Genomic DNA, 20,395 nt, shown 5'->3' on the forward strand with positions numbered 1-20,395 from the left:
GACTTAAGACTTCAGACATGGACTTCATCTTAAAGAGACATGAAGACTGACACATGACTTGGACTTGACTGAGAGACTTCACTTACTTGACACTTGACTTCCTGACTACCTGCACTTTGACTTGGCAATGTATAATTTGGACTGCTGAAAGGACTTCGGCACTGACTTGAGACTTTACCTAAAGCACTTAAAAAAAGTTGCTGTGTGTAAGCTCTAATTCTTATCATTAACCCAATCACCTTTACTCACTTGTGAACTGACAAGATGGTTTAATTGTGAAGGTAACTGATTGCCAGCTTGGGTGCACTCGCTGCTGTGTTTGTGTCTCAACTCTTGAAGAATCCACAGATGATTGGTCGCAAAGACAATATTACCAGACCTTTCCGATCAGGAGACAGCATTAGCTAATAGACCGTTTTTATTTACAGTCACATCACCAGTTATAAAGGTTCCTGCTGTGATTAGACTCAAATGATTGAAACCACTTAAAAAGTACATTTCATTTTTAGAGGAGAAGGCGGGCGGTCACGAACTGAATATAACCAAATTGAGAGAAACACTTGACCTTTACATCACTGACACACACACGCACACACATACACACACACACACACACCTACACACACACACACACACACACACAGCATGCCATATGGACCCCTTGCTTTGAGTCCCGTAGAACAAATAGGACAGCAATAAGAAACAGATTGAAAGTTTGTTTTCATGGGAAGACATCTCCAACATTCCACAAAGAGATCACACACACACACACACACACACACACACACACACATATGAGCCAGAGCAAATGAGTGTAAACACAAGATGAACGTAATAAAAAACATGACACTGTTGTTTAAATATAAACATATGACAGACGTGTGCACACACATGAACACTCAAACACAGACTCACAGTGTTTACAGCTTTCTCTGCCTCAGTCTCATTTCGTACCAGTAAACAAGGGAGTGAGCCCTTTTTAAAGAGAGCAGCATCTGCGGTCACTACTCATGTAAGTTGATTGTATTGATGAGCAGCGGTTCGCAAAGGAAAACGTATCACAATGTCAGGAAACTTGTCACACCCCCTGCAGCAGAAGTCGCACCGCTTGAGGCTCGTACAGTCAGCTCTCAGTGACGGCGCTGCAGGTGGAACAACATTTTATGGTCCACTCTCTCAAATGTGAGGATTTGCTGCTTTTTCTTGTCTTGGATTAGATTTTTATTATATTCCACCTTGACCATTAGGGTCCATTAGGTAAATGACATGAATCCACACTGACCACAGCTGCTGTTCTTTGTGATGAGGCTAACAGCAAAAGTTTTACAGTCACCTTGCAGTCAACACAGCATGAGTGTGTCATTCTCTAATGAGGGTGTAATGTCATTGTTAAGTCTGTGTAATTAAATATGAATGAATAAAAAGGTACAACCACAACACAACGACCCTGGATCCACTGCAGCTTGGTAATGCCTTCCGATGAATACAATTGGTGGGAAGCTGTTGAGGGATCACGTGCTAGTTACTGCACCAGCAACTTCTATTTTACAAGGTTTTCAGTATGTATTGTGTTAATACTGGAAAAATTATGATTCAAAATGTATGCAAACTTAAACAAGTCTTGATGTTTATTATTATGCTGCTGACGCTCCCATGATGCAGTGCTCTGAGGAAATGGAGGAGCTACTTGAGCTGAAAAAAAGGGGCGGATGGTGATGAGACAGAGAAAATACAAAATTAACAAAAGGGCCTCATTTTCTTCACAGATACAGTTTGTTTTCATACAGCTTGTTTAATAACTGCAGAACAGTATAATGAAAACTAGTGTAGTCCACAGTGTATACAGTGGTGTTAGTCTTTGTCAGCAAGAATATTTTTACAGTGTTTCTTGAGCGCTCTCCACAGTGAAGCTCATGTTACAGAAGAATATGCTCTACAACAAATCAATGGTCTTCTGCTACTAGATACACTCACCAAGCACTTTATTAGGAACACCATATAAACACTGGGTAGTTCCTCCTTTTGCTTTCAAAACAGCCCCAGCTCTTCATGTCATGGATTCCACAAGATGTTGGAAACTTTACTTGGAGATTCTGCTCCATGTTGACATGACTGCATCACATCGTTTCTGCAGATTTGTCCTACCACATCCCAAAGGGGTTCTACTCTATCCAGGCCCTGTGACTGAGGAGGCCTCAGAGCTCATTGTCATGTCCATGAAAGCAGTTTGAGACAACTGTATCTTTAGCTTTGTGACATGGTGCACTCTCCTGCTCCATTAAAAAGGTGGTGAACTGTGGCCATGATTCAAACCATGATTGATTGGTATCAAGGGGCCCACGGTGTGCCAAGAAAACACACCCACACCATCCCCTACACCACCGCCACCAGCCGCCTGGCTGTTGACACAAGGCAGGTTGGGTCCATGGATTCATGCTGTTGATGCCAAACTCTGACCCTACCATCTGCTGCCTCAGCACAGATCCAGATCCATCAGACCAGGCCACGTTTTTTTCCAGTCTTCAACTGTCCGGCGTTGGTCACAGATTTCTGTTCTTGGCCGCCGACAGGAAGCAGAACCTGACGTTGTCTTCTGCTGTTGTAGCTCCTCCACCTCAACTATTGTGAGACTGTTGTGTGTGAAAAATCTCAGGAGATCAGCAGTTTCAGAAACACTCAAACCAGCCGTCTCACACCAACAATCACGTCATGGTTAAAGTCACTGAGATCACATCTTTTCTCCATTCTGATGTTCGATGTGAACATTAACTGAAGCTCCTGACCTGTATCTGCAGGATTTTATCCACTGCATCGCTGCCATGTGATTGGCTGATTGGATCATTTGCACGTACACAGGTGTTCCTAATAAAGTGATTGGTGAGTGTGTAACTAGTGTGTGATATTGAATTGGTACACAGGCAACCGGACATTTCAGAGTATATTAAAATAAATGAATAAATAAAGAGATAAATAAAGCGATGTTTCTCTCTGAAGAGGTACAGACGGAAAACAGACAGAAAAAACACAAAAATCTGTTTCATCTCCTGAATGCTCCGCTCCTTTGTGACTATAAGCTCTCATTTATGAAAAAGATTTTCTCCTGCATATGTTGTAAATTATGCATCAAGTGAGGGTGAGTGTGTGTTTTTGTCTGTGTGTGAGTGAATGTGTGCATGCGTGCGTGCGTGTGTGTGTGTGTGTATAACAGTAATCCCTTGGATGGTTTACTAGGCCAGTGGTGTGGCGTGAGTGAGACATGAGGCTTTAACTCCAAAACATATGCTGCTTCCTGTCTCTCCCCTTCTTCTCTCTCTACCTGTCTCTCTCTCCCTCTCTCTCTCTCTCGATCTGTATGTCTCTTTATCTCCAACTGCTTAGAGAAGTGCAGTCCTGCCAGTCTATGTCATGGATTCATTTGCCATGAAAGGGTGTGTTTTTTGTTGTGTTATGTGTGTGTGTGTGTGTGTGTGTGTGTGTGTGTGTGGTGTGTGTGTGTGTGTGTGTGTGTGTGTGTGTGTGTGTGTGTGTGTGTGTGTGTGTGTGTGTGTGTGTGTGTGTGTGTGTGTGTCTAACTTGTGTGCGCGAGCGTAAATTTTCCATCTGGGATCTGATATCAGGAGGGATGAGCTGTAAGCATGTCAGAGTCCCTCTGCCTCTCTCACTGTGTGTGCGTGTGTGTGTGTGCGTATGTGTGGGTTTGGGGGGGGGGGGGTGTGCTCATCTGGTCCTGTTAGGTCACTTCCTTCCTCTCTGGCCTCAGTGCTCTTCAAGTGTGTGAAACAGATTTAGTTGTATTTAAGTCCAGCATTTGCACATGCACGAATGCGCACAGATTCACACTCACACACACACACACACACACTCACACATGCTGTCAGTCAGTTAAAATGTTTAAAATGTTGAAAGTCGATTTAGATTGAGTTCTGTTTCTGTTTTCCATCACATTATTTGAATAAGAGTCTTGTCGCAGCGTCATTTTTAACAGCAAGGACTTGGATTCATGCACAGAGCTGTAGTAAATCTACACTGAGCTTCCACATGATGTTCAGCTTGGGTGAACTCTAACATGAGTTTTTGCTCCACTCAGAAACAGCCTTCACAGTCCTGACCTTTGAGGGAACATAGAGCAAGAGAGTCCAAAGAGAGGATGCTATCATATTCACTGTGTTGCACCATCACATTTTTATGTAACAATACTCCACAAAAGAGACGCATCATGGTCTGCAGTCAGTCGCCAGGGGTCCATGGTATAAAATAGGTCTCTTGAATTAACTGTGTCCAGTTAAAGACTGGACAACATGCGTTCATTTTTTTAATGAAAATGACGTCATGAGTTTTATTTCCTGCTGATTAAGACAAATTAATTCATTGCCTGTAATTTTAGGTGCATGACAACATGCTCCCCTTACAGCTTCCTAACTAAAGGTGTAATTTTCTGTTTTAATGAATATGTGTTTCCAGTTTGAGTGTGGAAGGGATGGACTGATGGTTTACAATTAGACAGAATAATCAAAATCTGTAGTTGACAACATCGTTATTTACAAGACTACGTCCCTGTTTTTGTGTGTGTGTGGGTATGTGTGTGTCACAGCTAACCGAGCACAGAGCGGAGCAGCCAGCAGCTCTCAGACAGGAGACGCCTTAGGGAAAGCGCTCGCATCGGTAAGTGCAGCACACACACACACACATGCAGATCTAAGAGACCTGTTCAGTCCTTGAATAATGCAAAATGATTTTATAATTCATTTTTTCCGTTGTGTCCAAGCCTTTGGCAGACTTGGAGTTTATCATATTACTTAAATTCTATCTGTATGTTGTTTTTTAGTCTTAGTTGTAACTGATTTTTCTTTTGGTTTCTTTTTCAGATTTACTCTCCAGACCACACGAACAACAGCTTCTCATCCAATCCCTCCACCCCAGTTGGCTCCCCACCCTCCCTCACAGGTTAGCACATGGCATTCACCTTCTAACAACCACACACACACACACACACACACACACACACACACACACACACACACACACACACACACACACACATGCTGTCAGTCAGTTAAAATGTTTAAAATGTTGAAAGTCGATTTAGATTGAGTTCTGTTTCTGTTTTCCATCACATTATTTGAATAAGAGTCTTGTCGCAGCGTCATTTTTAACAGCAAGGACTTGGATTCATGCACAGAGCTGTAGTAAATCTACACTGAGCTTCCACATGATGTTCAGCTTGGGTGAACTCTAACATGAGTTTTTGCTCCACTCAGAAACAGCCTTCACAGTCCTGACCTTTGAGGGAACATAGAGCAAGAGAGTCCAAAGAGAGGATGCTATCATATTCACTGTGTTGCACCATCACATTTTTATGTAACAATACTCCACAAAAGAGACGCATCATGGTCTGCAGTCAGTCGCCAGGGGTCCATGGTATAAAATAGGTCTCTTGAATTAACTGTGTCCAGTTAAAGACTGGACAACATGCGTTCATTTTTTTAATGAAAATGACGTCATGAGTTTTATTTCCTGCTGATTAAGACAAATTAATTCATTGCCTGTAATTTTAGGTGCATGACAACATGCTCCCCTTACAGCTTCCTAACTAAAGGTGTAATTTTCTGTTTTAATGAATATGTGTTTCCAGTTTGAGTGTGGAAGGGATGGACTGATGGTTTACAATTAGACAGAATAATCAAAATCTGTAGTTGACAACATCGTTATTTACAAGACTACGTCCCTGTTTTTGTGTGTGTGTGGGTATGTGTGTGTCACAGCTAACCGAGCACAGAGCGGAGCAGCCAGCAGCTCTCAGACAGGAGACGCCTTAGGGAAAGCGCTCGCATCGGTAAGTGCAGCACACACACACACACATGCAGATCTAAGAGACCTGTTCAGTCCTTGAATAATGCAAAATGATTTTATAATTCATTTTTTCCGTTGTGTCCAAGCCTTTGGCAGACTTGGAGTTTATCATATTACTTAAATTCTATCTGTATGTTGTTTTTTAGTCTTAGTTGTAACTGATTTTTCTTTTGGTTTCTTTTTCAGATTTACTCTCCAGACCACACGAACAACAGCTTCTCATCCAATCCCTCCACCCCAGTTGGCTCCCCACCCTCCCTCACAGGTTAGCACATGGCATTCACCTTCTAACAACCACACACACACACACACACACACACACACACACACACACACACACACACACACACACACACACACGCTACATCAACCCAAAACCAACACAGAACAACATTTACCAGAGGCAAGAAGCAGAGCTGACTTAAGACTTGGACTGAATTCACACTTCTGTAAGTCACAAAAAAGAGGACTCGAGAATCAACATGAACCTGTTTCAAATGACCTGAGACTTGAACTTGTTTCAAATGACCTGAGACTTGAACTTGTTTCAAATGACTTGAGACTTGAACATTGAACAAATCATTCGAGACTTGGACTTGGACTTGCTTCAGATGACTTAAACACAGTTCCAGGAAAAAGAAGAAAAGGAAAAAAATATAAATCTTAACGCTTATTCAACATTTGATATAATTTAAAGGGAATTCTGCTCTGTATCAGAAGCACAATCACTAGGCGTTGAAAGAAACCATAAAAACAAATGAATAATTGTTGTGTCTCCTCTCCATACCACTCCTCCTCCTCTTATTTCCACCAATTACTTCTGCTCTCGGCTGATGTTGTAAACTCTCCCTGCTCCTTAAAGTGAAAAATGACTTTTCCTAATAATAGTTGTGTCGAATTTGTCTCTAATTGTCAGTGCTACACACACTGTTTGATATTTCTCTGCCACGCCTGGTGACTGATAGCTTTAATTACGAGCACCACTTTGACAAATTGTTCACAAACCTACCGGCTCTGCGAACACAAGCCCCCTCCCCTCTTCCTCCTCTCCTCCTCGTCATTATAGCGGCCTGGGATATTGCCTGCTAAACCATAATTGGTGTTTATCATTGTGTCAGAGTTACTCCACTTTTTACAAATTAGAAATGAAGCCTATTAGAGCAAACTACATGCAAATTGATATCCAAGGCTAATTCTGCGAGGGTGTTTTACACTGTTGGACTCGGAATAATTTACCCTGCCGTTTAATACATATATTTGTATTTGCACATGAATGTACCCAGGTGATTATTCATTAATTAGCATATGGAAATGAGCATGTAATATGAATAAAGGGAAGAGGGGAGAGAAAAGACTGCGAGACAAAATGGGAAGACAATAAAAATGAGAAACATGAGCTAATGAGATGAGATCAGAGTTACAAGGGAGAGATCAGTAGTGAAGGCAGAGAGGAGAAGAGAGGGAAAAAAAGAGGAAGGAACACAAATAGAGAGCAGATATGAGTTATAAGAAAATAACTGAGGAACTGGGCTGACTTAGTTTTATTGCTAATGATTTTCAATCTGTTTATTTTTCAATTTTTTTTTCATATTACAAGTGAGAAATGATCAACACCAAGTTCCAGATCTGAGTTGATAAGGTTTCGAGTCATGTTATCAGTGAAATGTTTGCTGACTGGTGTGTGATTCTTGATCAGCTGCTTCTTAACTATTTTGGTAAAAACTAAAAGACACAGATCTGTCTCTGTGAGGATACAATAACAAAAAGATTTGTTAGCATTAGCAGCTATTAGCAGTGGCACATTTGCTTCAAGCTTCTTTAACATCAAGGCATGGTCACACTTAGCCTGGTATCACCAGACCAATTTGTGTTTCCGAGAGCATTAGCTGGTAAATCTGCACAAATTTTTCACGTCAATCTTGGCGAGATAATATAATGATGTACAAATTTGAGAACAAAATGCTACAGGGCAGTAAATGGATTGCCACAGAGGAGCTAAAGGACGCTCGGAGAGCTATGTGATGCTAGCATATTCCTAGCTGCCAGCTGCTAGAGCCACATATTTCACAAAGATGTACACATGAATTGTACTGTGGCACTTTCTGGTGTGACTGGGCTTTAACGGCGTATCTTTGTGGTTTCTGTCCAAAATAAATAAATTGAAAAAATCATCTGTTAGTTTTTCTCTCCTCTGAAACCTGAACATTGTTGAACTGACTCTGAACACCAGCCCATCATCTCTCAGAGCTTAATGTAAATTCACACAAGTCGCTGTCTCTCTTCCGTCTACCAGCTAATGAGACCTGTCGGTTCAGATACAACCCTTCAGTGCGCCGTCAAACACAAAAGCAGAAAAGAACAGAGACACAAAGCTTGTTTATTCTGCAGAGGGCCCATGCTAATCAACCACTTGTACCTTTTCAAAAACAAAAGCCTGATATTAGCATTTCCACTATGAGATATGTGTTGGTTTGTTTTTGTCTTTTCTTCCTCATCTCTGTGTGTATTATGTCGGAGCGCCATGAGTGGATATGATGAGAGACTCCTCGTGTGTAAAGACGTTTTGTGTGGTGTTTGGCACCGTACGTCGAGTGGTTTCTTTTCTCTACATATAAAAAGGAAGGGAGGTTTCGGCTTTAATCCCCTCTCAGACATCCATCCTGTGGAGGGTCACAGGAGGCCGGAGCGTGGACAGGCTTGCAGTTTATCATAAAACACACATGAAAGGATGCAGATTTGAACTAAACTAAACATCTCCCTATCTCCTATCCTAATGATGTGTCCTTGTCTCCTCTCTCCTAGCTGCCAGTTCAGCTGTTTGGTCGAGGAATGGCGGACAGGGAGCGTCATCGCCAAACTACGAGGCTCCGTTGCACTCTCTGGTATGCACACACACAACCGCAACCATTGTGCACATGTCTAAATATAACATATATAACACAACATAACATGTTTGATTGTGGTTAAAATGCATTTGAACCAAAAGGCAGCTTGTTTTACTTCCATAACCTCTGTTGACTGAGGTCTGTGGAGTAACAGGAGGAGTTGTTTCTGTTCTTTTTTTTATAGACCATTATCAAAGCAGAAGTCTATAGACAGGTTTCCTACTCACAAACAATCCAGCTCCCAGCAGGGTGATAGAAAACACTGTCACAATGTCATGAGTTTAATTATGGACATGTAGACATAAAGCAACTTCAATAAAATCAGTTATAATATTGTTTAAAGGTAAATTTGTATGCTGTGTTTGTTCTTGTATTTTCAAATAGTTTTACCACACACCTATGTACATATAACATGTCTACATATATGACACTATATGTGCTAGATGTGCTACATTATTCAACTGTATTAAATACAAGCAAAACTTGACTGATAACAAATGTCAATACGGCATCAGGATCATGAAAAGAGAGTGTGTTCATCTCTTTATGAGTTTCATTCTCTTAAAAAACACATAAACATAATAAACATAAACATTATATTGTGACGCATTTTCCATCCAAAGCCATCGGCCTGTGCCTCTAACAGTCACACACTGAAACTCCAAACCCATAAAACACACAGTAGCAGTGTGAGTTGTTTTACCTTAAAACTGGTGTTTTTCTGCATCACCAGGTTCTGTGGAAAACTATCCACCACCTTCCAGAACTCTGCACCTTGTACTGTTCTCCATGGTCCTGACCAGGTCGCTAGATTCTGATAGCAAACAAATTAAACTGAGCTAAAAGGATTTTTCCTTCTTGAAATATTAGCATATATATTACAAACTGTTACATCTGTGATTTGTGTTGTTTAAATCACAAAAACAACTTTCCACATGTAACTAAATCAGGAGTAAAAAAGTCAAAACACTGTGAACTATTGAGAGCTGGATTAATACACATTTGGTGCTTTAGTGAGTATTTATGGCAGCAGAACAGTGAATGTGCTACTGTCTATAAATAAACCTACAATGTGTGTGTTCAAGAAGGTGTGTTAATAAGAGAAGTTTTTGCTCAATGACGGAGCTCTATAGCACAGAGGAATAAGATATATCATTGCTTCGGAGACATATTTTGTGATCTGTCACAAGCTTCTAATAAATCACAGGCATCCGGATGTTTATGGACGACCGACGTTTCAGTTTCATCCAAACTGCATCTCAGGATGAATGTCGAGAGTCACGTCTATCTGTGTTTGTTCGCTCTGCAGCAAAGTCGTATCGAGGACCGTCTGGAGCGTTTGGACGATGCCATCCATGTACTGCGGAGCCACGCGGTGGGGCCGTCTACGGGTATGACCAGCGGGCACGGTGACATGCACAGCCTCATCGGGGCTGCGCATTCGCATAACGGTGCCATGGGTGCTCTGGGCAGCGGGTACGGGACAGGACTGCTGTCGGCCAACAGACACTCCCTCATGGTAGGACCTGAGAACATGTTGTTTTTTTTTTTGTTTGTTTTTTTGTGGTGATGGGTTTGAAGGTGATGTCAGAGGGAGCATAACGTTTAATGCAAAAAGGTCCACCTTAAAGAAAAGAGGAGAGGAGGTTGAATTGAAAACATGAAGACAGCAGTAATGTTTTCCATATTTAAGGCTTTTGGCTTTGTCAACTTGAAACAATAAACATAAAGAACCAAACAGATGTGTGACATAAGGAGATGTAGGAGGGTGAGAGAGAGGGAGAGAAGGAGCATTATAAAACCAGTATAAACACATTCAGATGCCTGAAAATGTTCAGTCAGACTTATTTTGTTTATTTGTGTTGTACATTTGTCCATATTCACATGTGCACACACACACCAGATGTTCCTTCAGACACACAAGACGCTCCGCACACCGCCGCAACCTCTTCAACACCTATCTCTCCCCTTAGATCGTAGCCTCAACCCGCTTTTGTTCTGTCCAGCCGTTTTGCATTAAGGCTGTAATGAGCACTGCAGCCTGTAGGGGGCACCACACAGTCCTGTTACACTGTTCTCACTACAGTAGTTCAGGAGCCTGGTCCTCTTCTCTCGCTGGTCTTTGTTAAAGTATTTACTTTGAAGTGCTATTTTCTAAATGGAGAGCACCTGTGGTAGAGGGCAGTGTGTATGTGTGTGTGTGTGTGTGTGTGTGTGTGTGTGTGTGTGTGTGTGTGTGTGTTGGCCGACTCCCGCAGAGATTACCTTCTTCTCACGCATATCTGTCCAGCTCTCTCTCTCTCTCTCTCTCTCTCTCTCTCTCTCTCTCTCTCTCTCTCCCTCTCTCTCTCTCTTTCTCTCTGTCTCTCTGTCCTGGAGGTCAGTGCTGCATCATTGTCTTGGATAAACACACATTTTCCTCTCATCGTTGTCTGTCTCCTCTCTTACACGTTAACGCTTACACATTACACATGTGTTTTTGCTGTATTTCCTGCTTAAAGTTGCAGTAATATTATGTTAACAGTGAATAAACGCCTTTATGTAATGTGAAAGGTCCCTCATAGGTCTGAATCCAGAGAGTTGTATCCAACTCTGCTCCACTGAGTTTTTTAGCCTCGTGTAGCTTATAGTTTTAGTTGCCCATAGTTTTGCTGTTATATAGGTCTGTCCCCGAAGCAAGACACATTGACTCCAGAGTGCAGGGTCGTCTTTCGTATATTAATTTGTCACATCCTTGTGGTTGATTGATTTTTTTAAGAGTCATTATTTTAATGTCTTTGTTCATCATCTTAGATGTGATACAGATACTAATTTATTTCCTGTAAGTAGTTGCAATATAATAAAAGCTGCTAGCGAAATGTTAGCAATATGGCAACATGTTAAACTGGAAGGTCCCACCAGTGAAAAGGCAGTGTGTACACTATGAAAGGCTTTACAGTGATTTGCAGGGGTGGCACTAGTGTTAGGACTAGTTTATTCCTAGATTTGACTTTCATGAATAACAGTTAAATTAGATAATAAAAGAAAGAGTGTATGGCATTCATGTATCATTTTAAGGGTTTACCCTGAGCCATATCATACACCTGACAGCAATCATATCACATCCATACAGGGTTAGCAATATTAGAGTTAGTTTACAGCCGTTAAAATAAACACAATGTTATGATGGGGGATACATAAGTTCAGGTATTGGAATCGGTATTGGGAAGGAAAAACTGCTATGGGAACCTCTTTAGTGAAAACATCAGATTTCCAATAAGTTGAAGTAAAAGTGAGTGTCCTGGTTACTGCTCAGTCCTAAAATTCAAATCGCCCAGGAGCGTCTCTCCTGCTGAGCTGCTGACAACAGAGTGTTGTTCATTTTGTGATTCAGTCATTTTGAGAGTTTACAGCCTGCTGTGCTGTTGCTCCCGCGTTGCTCTGTCTACAATGACACAGTGATTCCACTGACAATATGTGAGTCAACTCTGGGGGTTCTTGACTGACGCATCGAGCTCTAGTATTATGGCATATTTACTGTTTGGTTACCTGCACAGTGATACATGACAGACAGTTCTTGCAGCTAGCTGGTAAACATAGCATTTAGCAGCTAAAGAACCACATATTTTTCCCAGGAGCCGGTGGAGACAAAACAGGAGCTAAAAGGAGAGTGAGGAGGGTCTTATATTGATCAGATGGACACAAAATGAAACCAGTGGGATGATAATGTTGCTCGGGCTCAGATATCTGCTTTTTAAGATGGTACACAAAGTTAGGAAAGAAAGGACATTTAAATGTCCTGATGTACAAAGTGATATGAACAACACACCTAAGGAAATACTTAAGGCTAAAGAACTACATAACTTCACAAAATGTTTTGCTCAAGAAAACACCTCAGATGTTCACTTTGCTGTTTGCTTGCAGCATTTCATACTCTGTACAAGAAAAACTGGTTTTTAATTAAGGAAAATCTTTAAGTTTTGGAAAATGTCTTTTGAAAGGATTTAAGACTTTCCACATAGATTTGGGAGGGAGAAAATGCTTGAGAACTACTTTTCAGCTTCATTTGGAGGTTATTCTAAACACTTCTCCTCCTCCTGGGACACCCCCAGATACAAATTTGGCATTAAGCTTTATGAAGTGACTTGGAGGTTTTGCCCAAGAAAACATTCACAGTTTACCTCTTGCTATGGGTGATGTTTTTACAAACTACTTTTCAGTTTCATCTTGAAATGATTCCAAATGCATTTATGACTTGTTTTCATACATATGCAACCAGTGGAAAAAGAGAATAAAGTCAAGTGAAGGATGTGTGCTGAAAACACAATGTTTACTTCTGGACTCTTTAAACACACACATACACAGAGACACACACACACAGACGCTCATAAATTGCTCCTTGTGTTGTCATTAAGACCTCTGTGTGTGTGTGTGTGTGTGTGTGTGTGTGTGTGTGTGTGTGTGTGTGTGTGTGTGTGTGTTGGGTGTGTGTTTATTTGGGCTCTGGAGTATTGGCTAAAAGAAAAACAGACCCATTACTGTAAGTCTGAAAACGCACCAGCTCTATAACCACATATGTGCGTGCGCACATGCACACACACACACACACACACACACACACACACACACACACACACACACACACACACACACTTATATACTCTGAATGCACGGGGCTGGTTAACATCACATTGGGGGACCCAAGCAGCCCACTGACATTGTGGGGACTCATATCCATAAAGCAATTTGATTGGAGAAGCTGCTGATTGACAAAGTATTTTCACCAACTTGCAAATTCCCATTGTAAAGTTCCTAATCATAAAACACAGGATAATTCAACAATAATATCATTTTTAGTTAGGTTTAGTTGATTTGAGTTATAAGTTTGTGTGAAATCATGTTTTTGCTGTCAGCTTAGAATGGCAGATAGCTTGAGTACTACACTGCCCATGACCTTCAGCTTATATTGTTTTTTTTGTTCTGTTTGTTTATATATTAATTCAATTCAATTTTATTTGTATAGCACCAAATCATAAAAAGCATTATCATTATTATTACAAGTGCTGATATGATGAAATCTCAATACTAATAACAAAAATTTTACATTTTTTTCTCAACTCTATCACCAGGCCTTCAGTACCAGTTTACAGTGTTTGATACATAACTGGCACCAAAGTATTGAAGTTGATATACTGTTATCCCAGGCCTAGGTATAGTATGTGTAGCATGTATGTTTCCCAGACAGTGTAAACAGGAAGTCTAAACCAGAGGAAAAGGATGAGACTCAATCTAAATATTAAAAAAAAGAAAAGAGTGGAAAACAGAAAAAGCAGAGCGAGAGGAAGGAGTGATGTCATCTCTAAAATGAAGCCATTGTGTTTGCACTAAGAGTTTTTTGTGTATTTCCCATGCACAGTCACACTCTCTCTCTCTCTCTTTCTCTCTCCTTATGTCACTCTCCCAGGTCTTTCTTTCTTTCTTTACTTCTCTTCCATCTTCCCTTGTCATTTCGTCCTTCTTTCTTTCTTTTCCCATTCTCTCTTTCTGTGACTTTTCTATTATTCCTTCAGTTTTTTTCTCTTTTCTCACTTTTTATTTCTTTTCTTTTTTCTCTTTTCCATTTACTTTCTTGTGTGACTAAACTCTCTCTCTCCCTCCTGCTGTGTTTGATATGCTCTCTCACTCACACACAAGTCCTCTCTTATTGATACACATATTACTACACATTTACTTTATTATGTTTTCTGTCTGTTTTGTTTTCATCTTCCCATCTACATGTACCTCTCTCTCTCTCTCTCTCTCTCCCTCTCCCACACACACACACACACACACACACACACACACGCACACACACACACAGCTGTATGTAGTTTGGCAGTGTTAGGCAGAGACGCCTGCAGGCTGAGGTCATAACTCTGGGAAAACAGGTGGTAGACTGATGTGGGGGAGAGAGAGAGAGGAAGAGAGACATATACATAGACAGGAATGCACAACCAAACACATAAATACACACTGATACAGAAGTAGATACACACATGTGTTCCAGCGTGCTCTTTTGTTATTTAGCTTTATATTTTCTTTATTCATGCACAAATGATGAAGTGCGTCAGTTAGAGCTGAAGTCATTCTGGAGCATCACTGATATTAAGTCTGAAACCAGGCATAAAACAGAGCAGCAGAGGGATAGGGTGACGTGACATTTAACTGAATGTGATCTGATGTGAAACAAACTGAAGAGGAAGAGAATATATGACTGTCTAGAGTCTCTGTGAAGGTTTTAAAATGTGTTCTCTGTTCTGCTGTCTGCCCCTGATGATGTGTTTAAGTCACGCCAGTTATTTTACTGCCTCTCAGCTCGGTGCGGATGGTGACTCTGAAACGAGGGGAAAGGTTAAGGCAGAGAAATGTTTCTCTCTCTCTCCATTAAGCATGTTACATTAAGTGAAATGGATCATAATCTGCATCACTTTGCCGTAAAACACACTAATGCCTTTTAATGCTCTGCATCGCCTCTCTTCTCTCCGTCACTAAACTCACTCCTATAAGCTGATAGAAATCCACTGCCCTCCATTTACCTCCAATACCACAATGAGAGTTATAATAATGATGAACTTTCTGTGTAGAAAGAAAAACTATTTTACAACTAAATGGCCAAGAGTACATGGACTTCATCTTAAAGCTCCACATAGTATAAAGGTAGATCTCCCAACTTTTTTGATTATAGATCAGGTCTAGGTTCTATATTAATACTGTGAAAGTATCAAAGCCTCAGTCCACAGAGAAACGCAAACAGCCTGTATTCAGAAACTGAGCCTTAAAACCAGCCGTCAGGACTTCTGGAACTTTGTTATGTCACAACAGAGCAGTCACTGCTCTCAGCCATGCCCCCGAGCCCTGCCAGCCTTGCAGGATTTGGTTTCTCTGAGTGTTTACCTGAAAACAGTCACACCAACCTGTTGTTGCAAGAGTTTAAAACCACAAATATATCTTCTTATGGATCAACACTTAAAACACTGGAGAAAGTGTAAACAGTACAAACAGTGTGGATGTCCACATAGGCCTACTTCTGGCCATGTTGCATTAAAGCTGTTGAAAACAGGTGGGAACATTTTACATATTTCTTAAATTGATTTTATTTATTTGTTGTGGAGCATACAGTGTGGTAGGTTTAGTCTATTTATTCAGGTTTTTGTTTATTCAATTGTTCTGCTTCAATTTTATTCAGTGATGTTGTACTAAACAAAACTAATGCTAAAGTCTGACCTTCAACTGGTCATCATCGTAAAAATAAACAACAAGAAATAACAAGAAAAAACAATAACACTTTCAGAAAATTATTCATTTCTGCTTTTGTTTATCTTAAAAAAAAAACTTTCTATATAGTTACCATTCAATTGATAATCGTTGGCTGCTGTGTTTCTCCTCAACATACATGTACCTGAGGGAATAAATTACAGGATTGTATGCTAATATGCATTGCTATAGTATGATAATGATGTTTAAGTGCAGGTTGCCCTCACTGTTTGTATTCAAAAGCTGTGTAATATGAATATTTATGGGGAGAAGAGGTTGTGATCAATGGGCATCTGTGTGCAGCCTCGTGTTCAAGAAGACAAGTCAATGAATATACTTTAACAACCTTGATATTTGCTTAATACAACAAGGGCCTGCGTCTCGGGTGGAATGATGGAAATGCAAAAAGTTAATGAATACATTTTTATCATACTAACAGTTATATGAATGTAAAAATATTGTTCAAAAAGAAGCAAAATGCAAAGATATATGCCTTTTAGCATGCACATATATTTTGTTTCTGGAGCTTTCAACGGCATCTTACACTTTACATCAGCAGATTTAGTTTTGCCATGAGAAGAAGGTGAAAGGTCCTGAAAATGCTAGAAAGTGGACCTTGAGTTGACTATTAAAGATTATTTAACAGTGCACCTGTACAAAAATATAAACGTGACATAACACTGTAAACAAATGCACTTCATTCAGGTGATTAATTTCAGAATGTAAAATGTAATAAAAATTTTCGAATAAAAGATGTAGAAACATATAAAAAGGTGAACATATGACAAAAAAATCATCAATCATAGATTTAAATTTGAAAATTTGAATATGATGTATATAAATATAAATAATTTAATGCTGGGTGGCCCACTGGCAAATTTGTATTTCAATATCAAATGTGTCTTCCTATATGTACTGTATGTTAAAACTTATCAATTAAGTGTAATATTTAAAATTTCTCACATGTAACAAAGCAGGTCAAAGGCCTCAGGAATAAATTCAATTCTTGACATATTATTCATACACTATCCAGATGGATTTTCTCTGACAAAAATATTTTCACCTCATAAGAACATTTTTCCAAATGACACATTTCCCTGGGCCTCTTTCTTTCCCTTCCCTCCATTTTCCTCTGCTTAATTTCTCTTTTTTTTTTTTTTTTTTTTTTGTTGACGTTTTACGCGACAGTGGAGTCTGTCGTTCTTCACTCTGTTCATTACACGGAAAATTTAAAAAAATAACATACATATTCCACCACTGGAAAATGTTGCTTTACTTTTCCTCCCATGGTAGTCCAACCTCACTGAGCTCTCTCTCTCTCTCTCTGTGTGTGTGTGTGTGTGTGTGTGCGTGTGTGTGTTGATGTTGCTAAAGCAGGTGCTTTCTGTCAAGTGTTCAGTTTGCACAGAGGAGAGACTGTACAGTTTGGAGACTGTTCCAGACCAATGCAGACTCCACTTTAAATATCCAATATACAGGACATCACATCTAGAGAAATGAACTGCATTCACCACACAAAATAAAACTAAGTAGTTTCCTTGTAATTATGACTTTCGCTTGTCTCATAGTTACAAAATAAAAACAAGCCCAACTTTAATCTTTAATCTAATTGTCTTTGTCTTTACTTGAGCTTTGTTTAATTATACACATTTTGAAGCCGAAACTCGCCTGTTTATCTTAAAGGTCCCATAATTTACACTTTTCTGATGTTTTATTTGATGTGTTGATCCATAAGAAGATATATTTGTGGTTTTAGCTTTAGATCTCCCCTCTCAAACTTCTCTGCAGCTCCAGTAACAACAGGTTGATAAACCTATCAGAGAGGAGGGGGCTGTCAGCCTCTCTTCGGATTGGCTGGTGATCTAATAAAGATGTAGCAGATTTTGTGGTGGGTCCAGGTGGGCGGTGGCTTGGGGCGTGGCTGATAGCGGTTACTGCTTTGTTGTGACATCACAAAGTAATAGGAAGTCCTGACGGCTGGTTTTAGGTGTCTGAATACAGGCTGTGTGCATTTCTCTGTGGACTGAGGCTTTGATACTTTCACAGTATTAATATAGAAGATAACTATAGAACTTCTGTTTTATTGTTAGGCAACCTCTAATGGCCGCAGTAACTATGATGGGAGCTATGAAGATGGTCAGGTGATGTAGTAGAACAAAGTCCATGTTACGAGGAAGTTGTGGTGGAAGAGGACGTGTTTATTATTATAACCATGACGACCAAGATCCAGTATGGCTGCTATTGTAGAGGCACAATATCAGTGGTTAGAGCAAATGACATTTAGTTTGAAATATTCCTCCTCAGCAGAGGAAGATTTCTGATGATTTTACACAAGAAATATTAGAATTTAATAGAAAGATTGACATGAAATTTTCTTCACACATTCCTGCTTCTCAGAGCTCCTCCTCACCTTTAATATTTTAATGACCTGTTCACCTTTATTTTAGTGCCACATTCAGGACAATCTTTACATTTAAATATTCTGATTCCTTCTCTAGAGTAATGAAATTGAGCTATATGGCGTCTTTGATGAGATTCCAAAGTGGACTTCCTGCTTCATGTTACATCTCGTCCTCTCCTCCCGCCTCCTGAATTTTTCTGTTTGCAGAAGTGTTTTTTCCAGACTGCGACAATAATCGAAAACGACAAATGGAAATTGCAGAAATCCATCTAATACAGGGTGAAATATTACAATTTACAGAGTTAGTAAATCGACAGTTTATTTTTTCTTCTCAGGCAGACACACACACGGACTTGTCCCAACTGTTTATAACTGCATGACAAGTCTGTGTGTGTGTGTGTGTGTGTGTGTGTGTGTGTGTGTGTGTGTGTGTGTGTGTGTGTGTGTGTGTGTGTGTGTGTGTGTGTGTGTTAGAGAGTGAGAGACAGAAAGTGTGAGAGCCAGAAATTCCCTTCTCTCGAGTCATCCTGTGTAATCAGTGCACTACACACAAACACACACATGTTAAATGAACACGAAATGAACGCACTGATCAACAACATTGCAGATGACAGTTACTCAGCACCTCCTCTTCTGTCTCTGGCTCGTTTTCTATTTTCTTTCTGCTTTATTGAAATGACATTTATATGTCTGCGCCAACCAAACAGAGACGAAACATAGCACATAGTGCACAATGGTGAAAAACATTTTAAATCACAAATAAAAAAAATATACAGTTTAAATGCTTTGTACTTGAGATTCTTATGCATGCTGTAATTATAGATTGAACATCAATACCTTTTTTGGTCCCAACTAAAATCAAAAGTTGCATCAAATTCTTGGTCAGAATTGTGATTGAAATGTTTATTAACTAACTGGTTTAAAAGATTTAAGATTTAAACAATAACATTTTTTCTACCTTTTAACTCTTTGATGCATTAAGCACTTTGGCATAAAACATGTTTATATTTCCCAAACTAGTTCAAAAATGAAAAAAAACAAACAAACGCTTGCAACACAAAAAACCCCACAAGTTTAAATTCTTGGTTAAACTTTCTGCGTGTGATAGAGTGAGCAACATGTTCTGCACAAATTCGTGCAAATTTATGGTTTTCTTCATTGCCAGTATTAGACAAGGACCCACCTAAGATGCTCTGCTGTACAGATGACTTCTGATTAAATACCTTTTGTATGTTTTATTTGCTTTAGTTTCTACAAATACATCACTGTTTTTTCCTAAATCCTCCATCAGTGTTAGGATTTTCCTTCAGCCACTGGTTTCATTTCATTTCATTCAAAATGTATGGACATACAGTAGCTCACAGGATATTGTGAAAAGAATCATGTGTACGGTCCTGCTGGTGGTCAGCATCCAACTGTCGGATTTTGAAGGGTCCTTGAACGCACCAACAAGGAAAGTTTTCAAAACAACTTTTTCTTGTTGTTGTATCCTGATAAAACAGTTGAGAGCTGTGCCTGTTTTGAAAAGTCTCCCTGTTGGTGCATTCAAGGACTCTCTGACATCTGACTTTTGAGAGTTGGCTGCTGAACAGCAACTTTTTTAAGTCAAGCAAAAAAAAAAAACAATACTCATCCTTTTTCACAGAAACCATGTGTCCTTTTTTTTCTGTCAAATGACAGATGTTAGAGTGTCCTTGAATGCAACTCTGACAAAAATCAGAACAAACCAAAACAAATGTGAACACTGACAAACTAATTTTAACTCAAGGTTCAGTAACTAGTCTGCTCTGCAGTTCTCAACAGCATTTCATGGCTACAGGAAAAAAAAAAAGAAGAACCAACGAATTTTATCTGTTGACAGTAAAATCAAAGCTTTTCACTGGTGCATCCATGTTGTTACTGGCTGCAAGGTTACGTTCAGCTGCCCTCCGATCAGATGCCTCCAACCTGGGGGGCAGGGGGTAAGTGGGCGTGGCAGCAATTCGTG

The 20,395-nt window shown here is 39.9% G+C and overlaps 1 protein-coding gene across 2 annotated transcripts in view; it reads left to right on the forward strand.

The window, feature by feature from the left end:
- The window catches only part of LOC130187047 (transcription factor 4-like), a 235,365-nt gene that overhangs the window by 192,968 nt on the left and 22,002 nt on the right, over nucleotides 1-20,395 (forward strand). For both annotated transcript variants that reach the window (XM_056404478.1, XM_056404479.1), the window contains 4 exons: nucleotides 4,592-4,662; nucleotides 4,866-4,944; nucleotides 8,653-8,732; nucleotides 10,045-10,254. In XM_056404478.1, coding sequence (XP_056260453.1) covers nucleotides 4,592-4,662; nucleotides 4,866-4,944; nucleotides 8,653-8,732; nucleotides 10,045-10,254 — 440 coding nt within the window. The remainder of the gene's footprint in view (nucleotides 1-4,591; nucleotides 4,663-4,865; nucleotides 4,945-8,652; nucleotides 8,733-10,044; nucleotides 10,255-20,395) is intronic.

The sequence above is a fragment of the Seriola aureovittata genome, chromosome 18 (assembly GCF_021018895.1).
Source record: "Seriola aureovittata isolate HTS-2021-v1 ecotype China chromosome 18, ASM2101889v1, whole genome shotgun sequence".
In the NCBI taxonomy this organism is placed as follows: Eukaryota; Metazoa; Chordata; class Actinopteri; order Carangiformes; family Carangidae; genus Seriola; species Seriola aureovittata.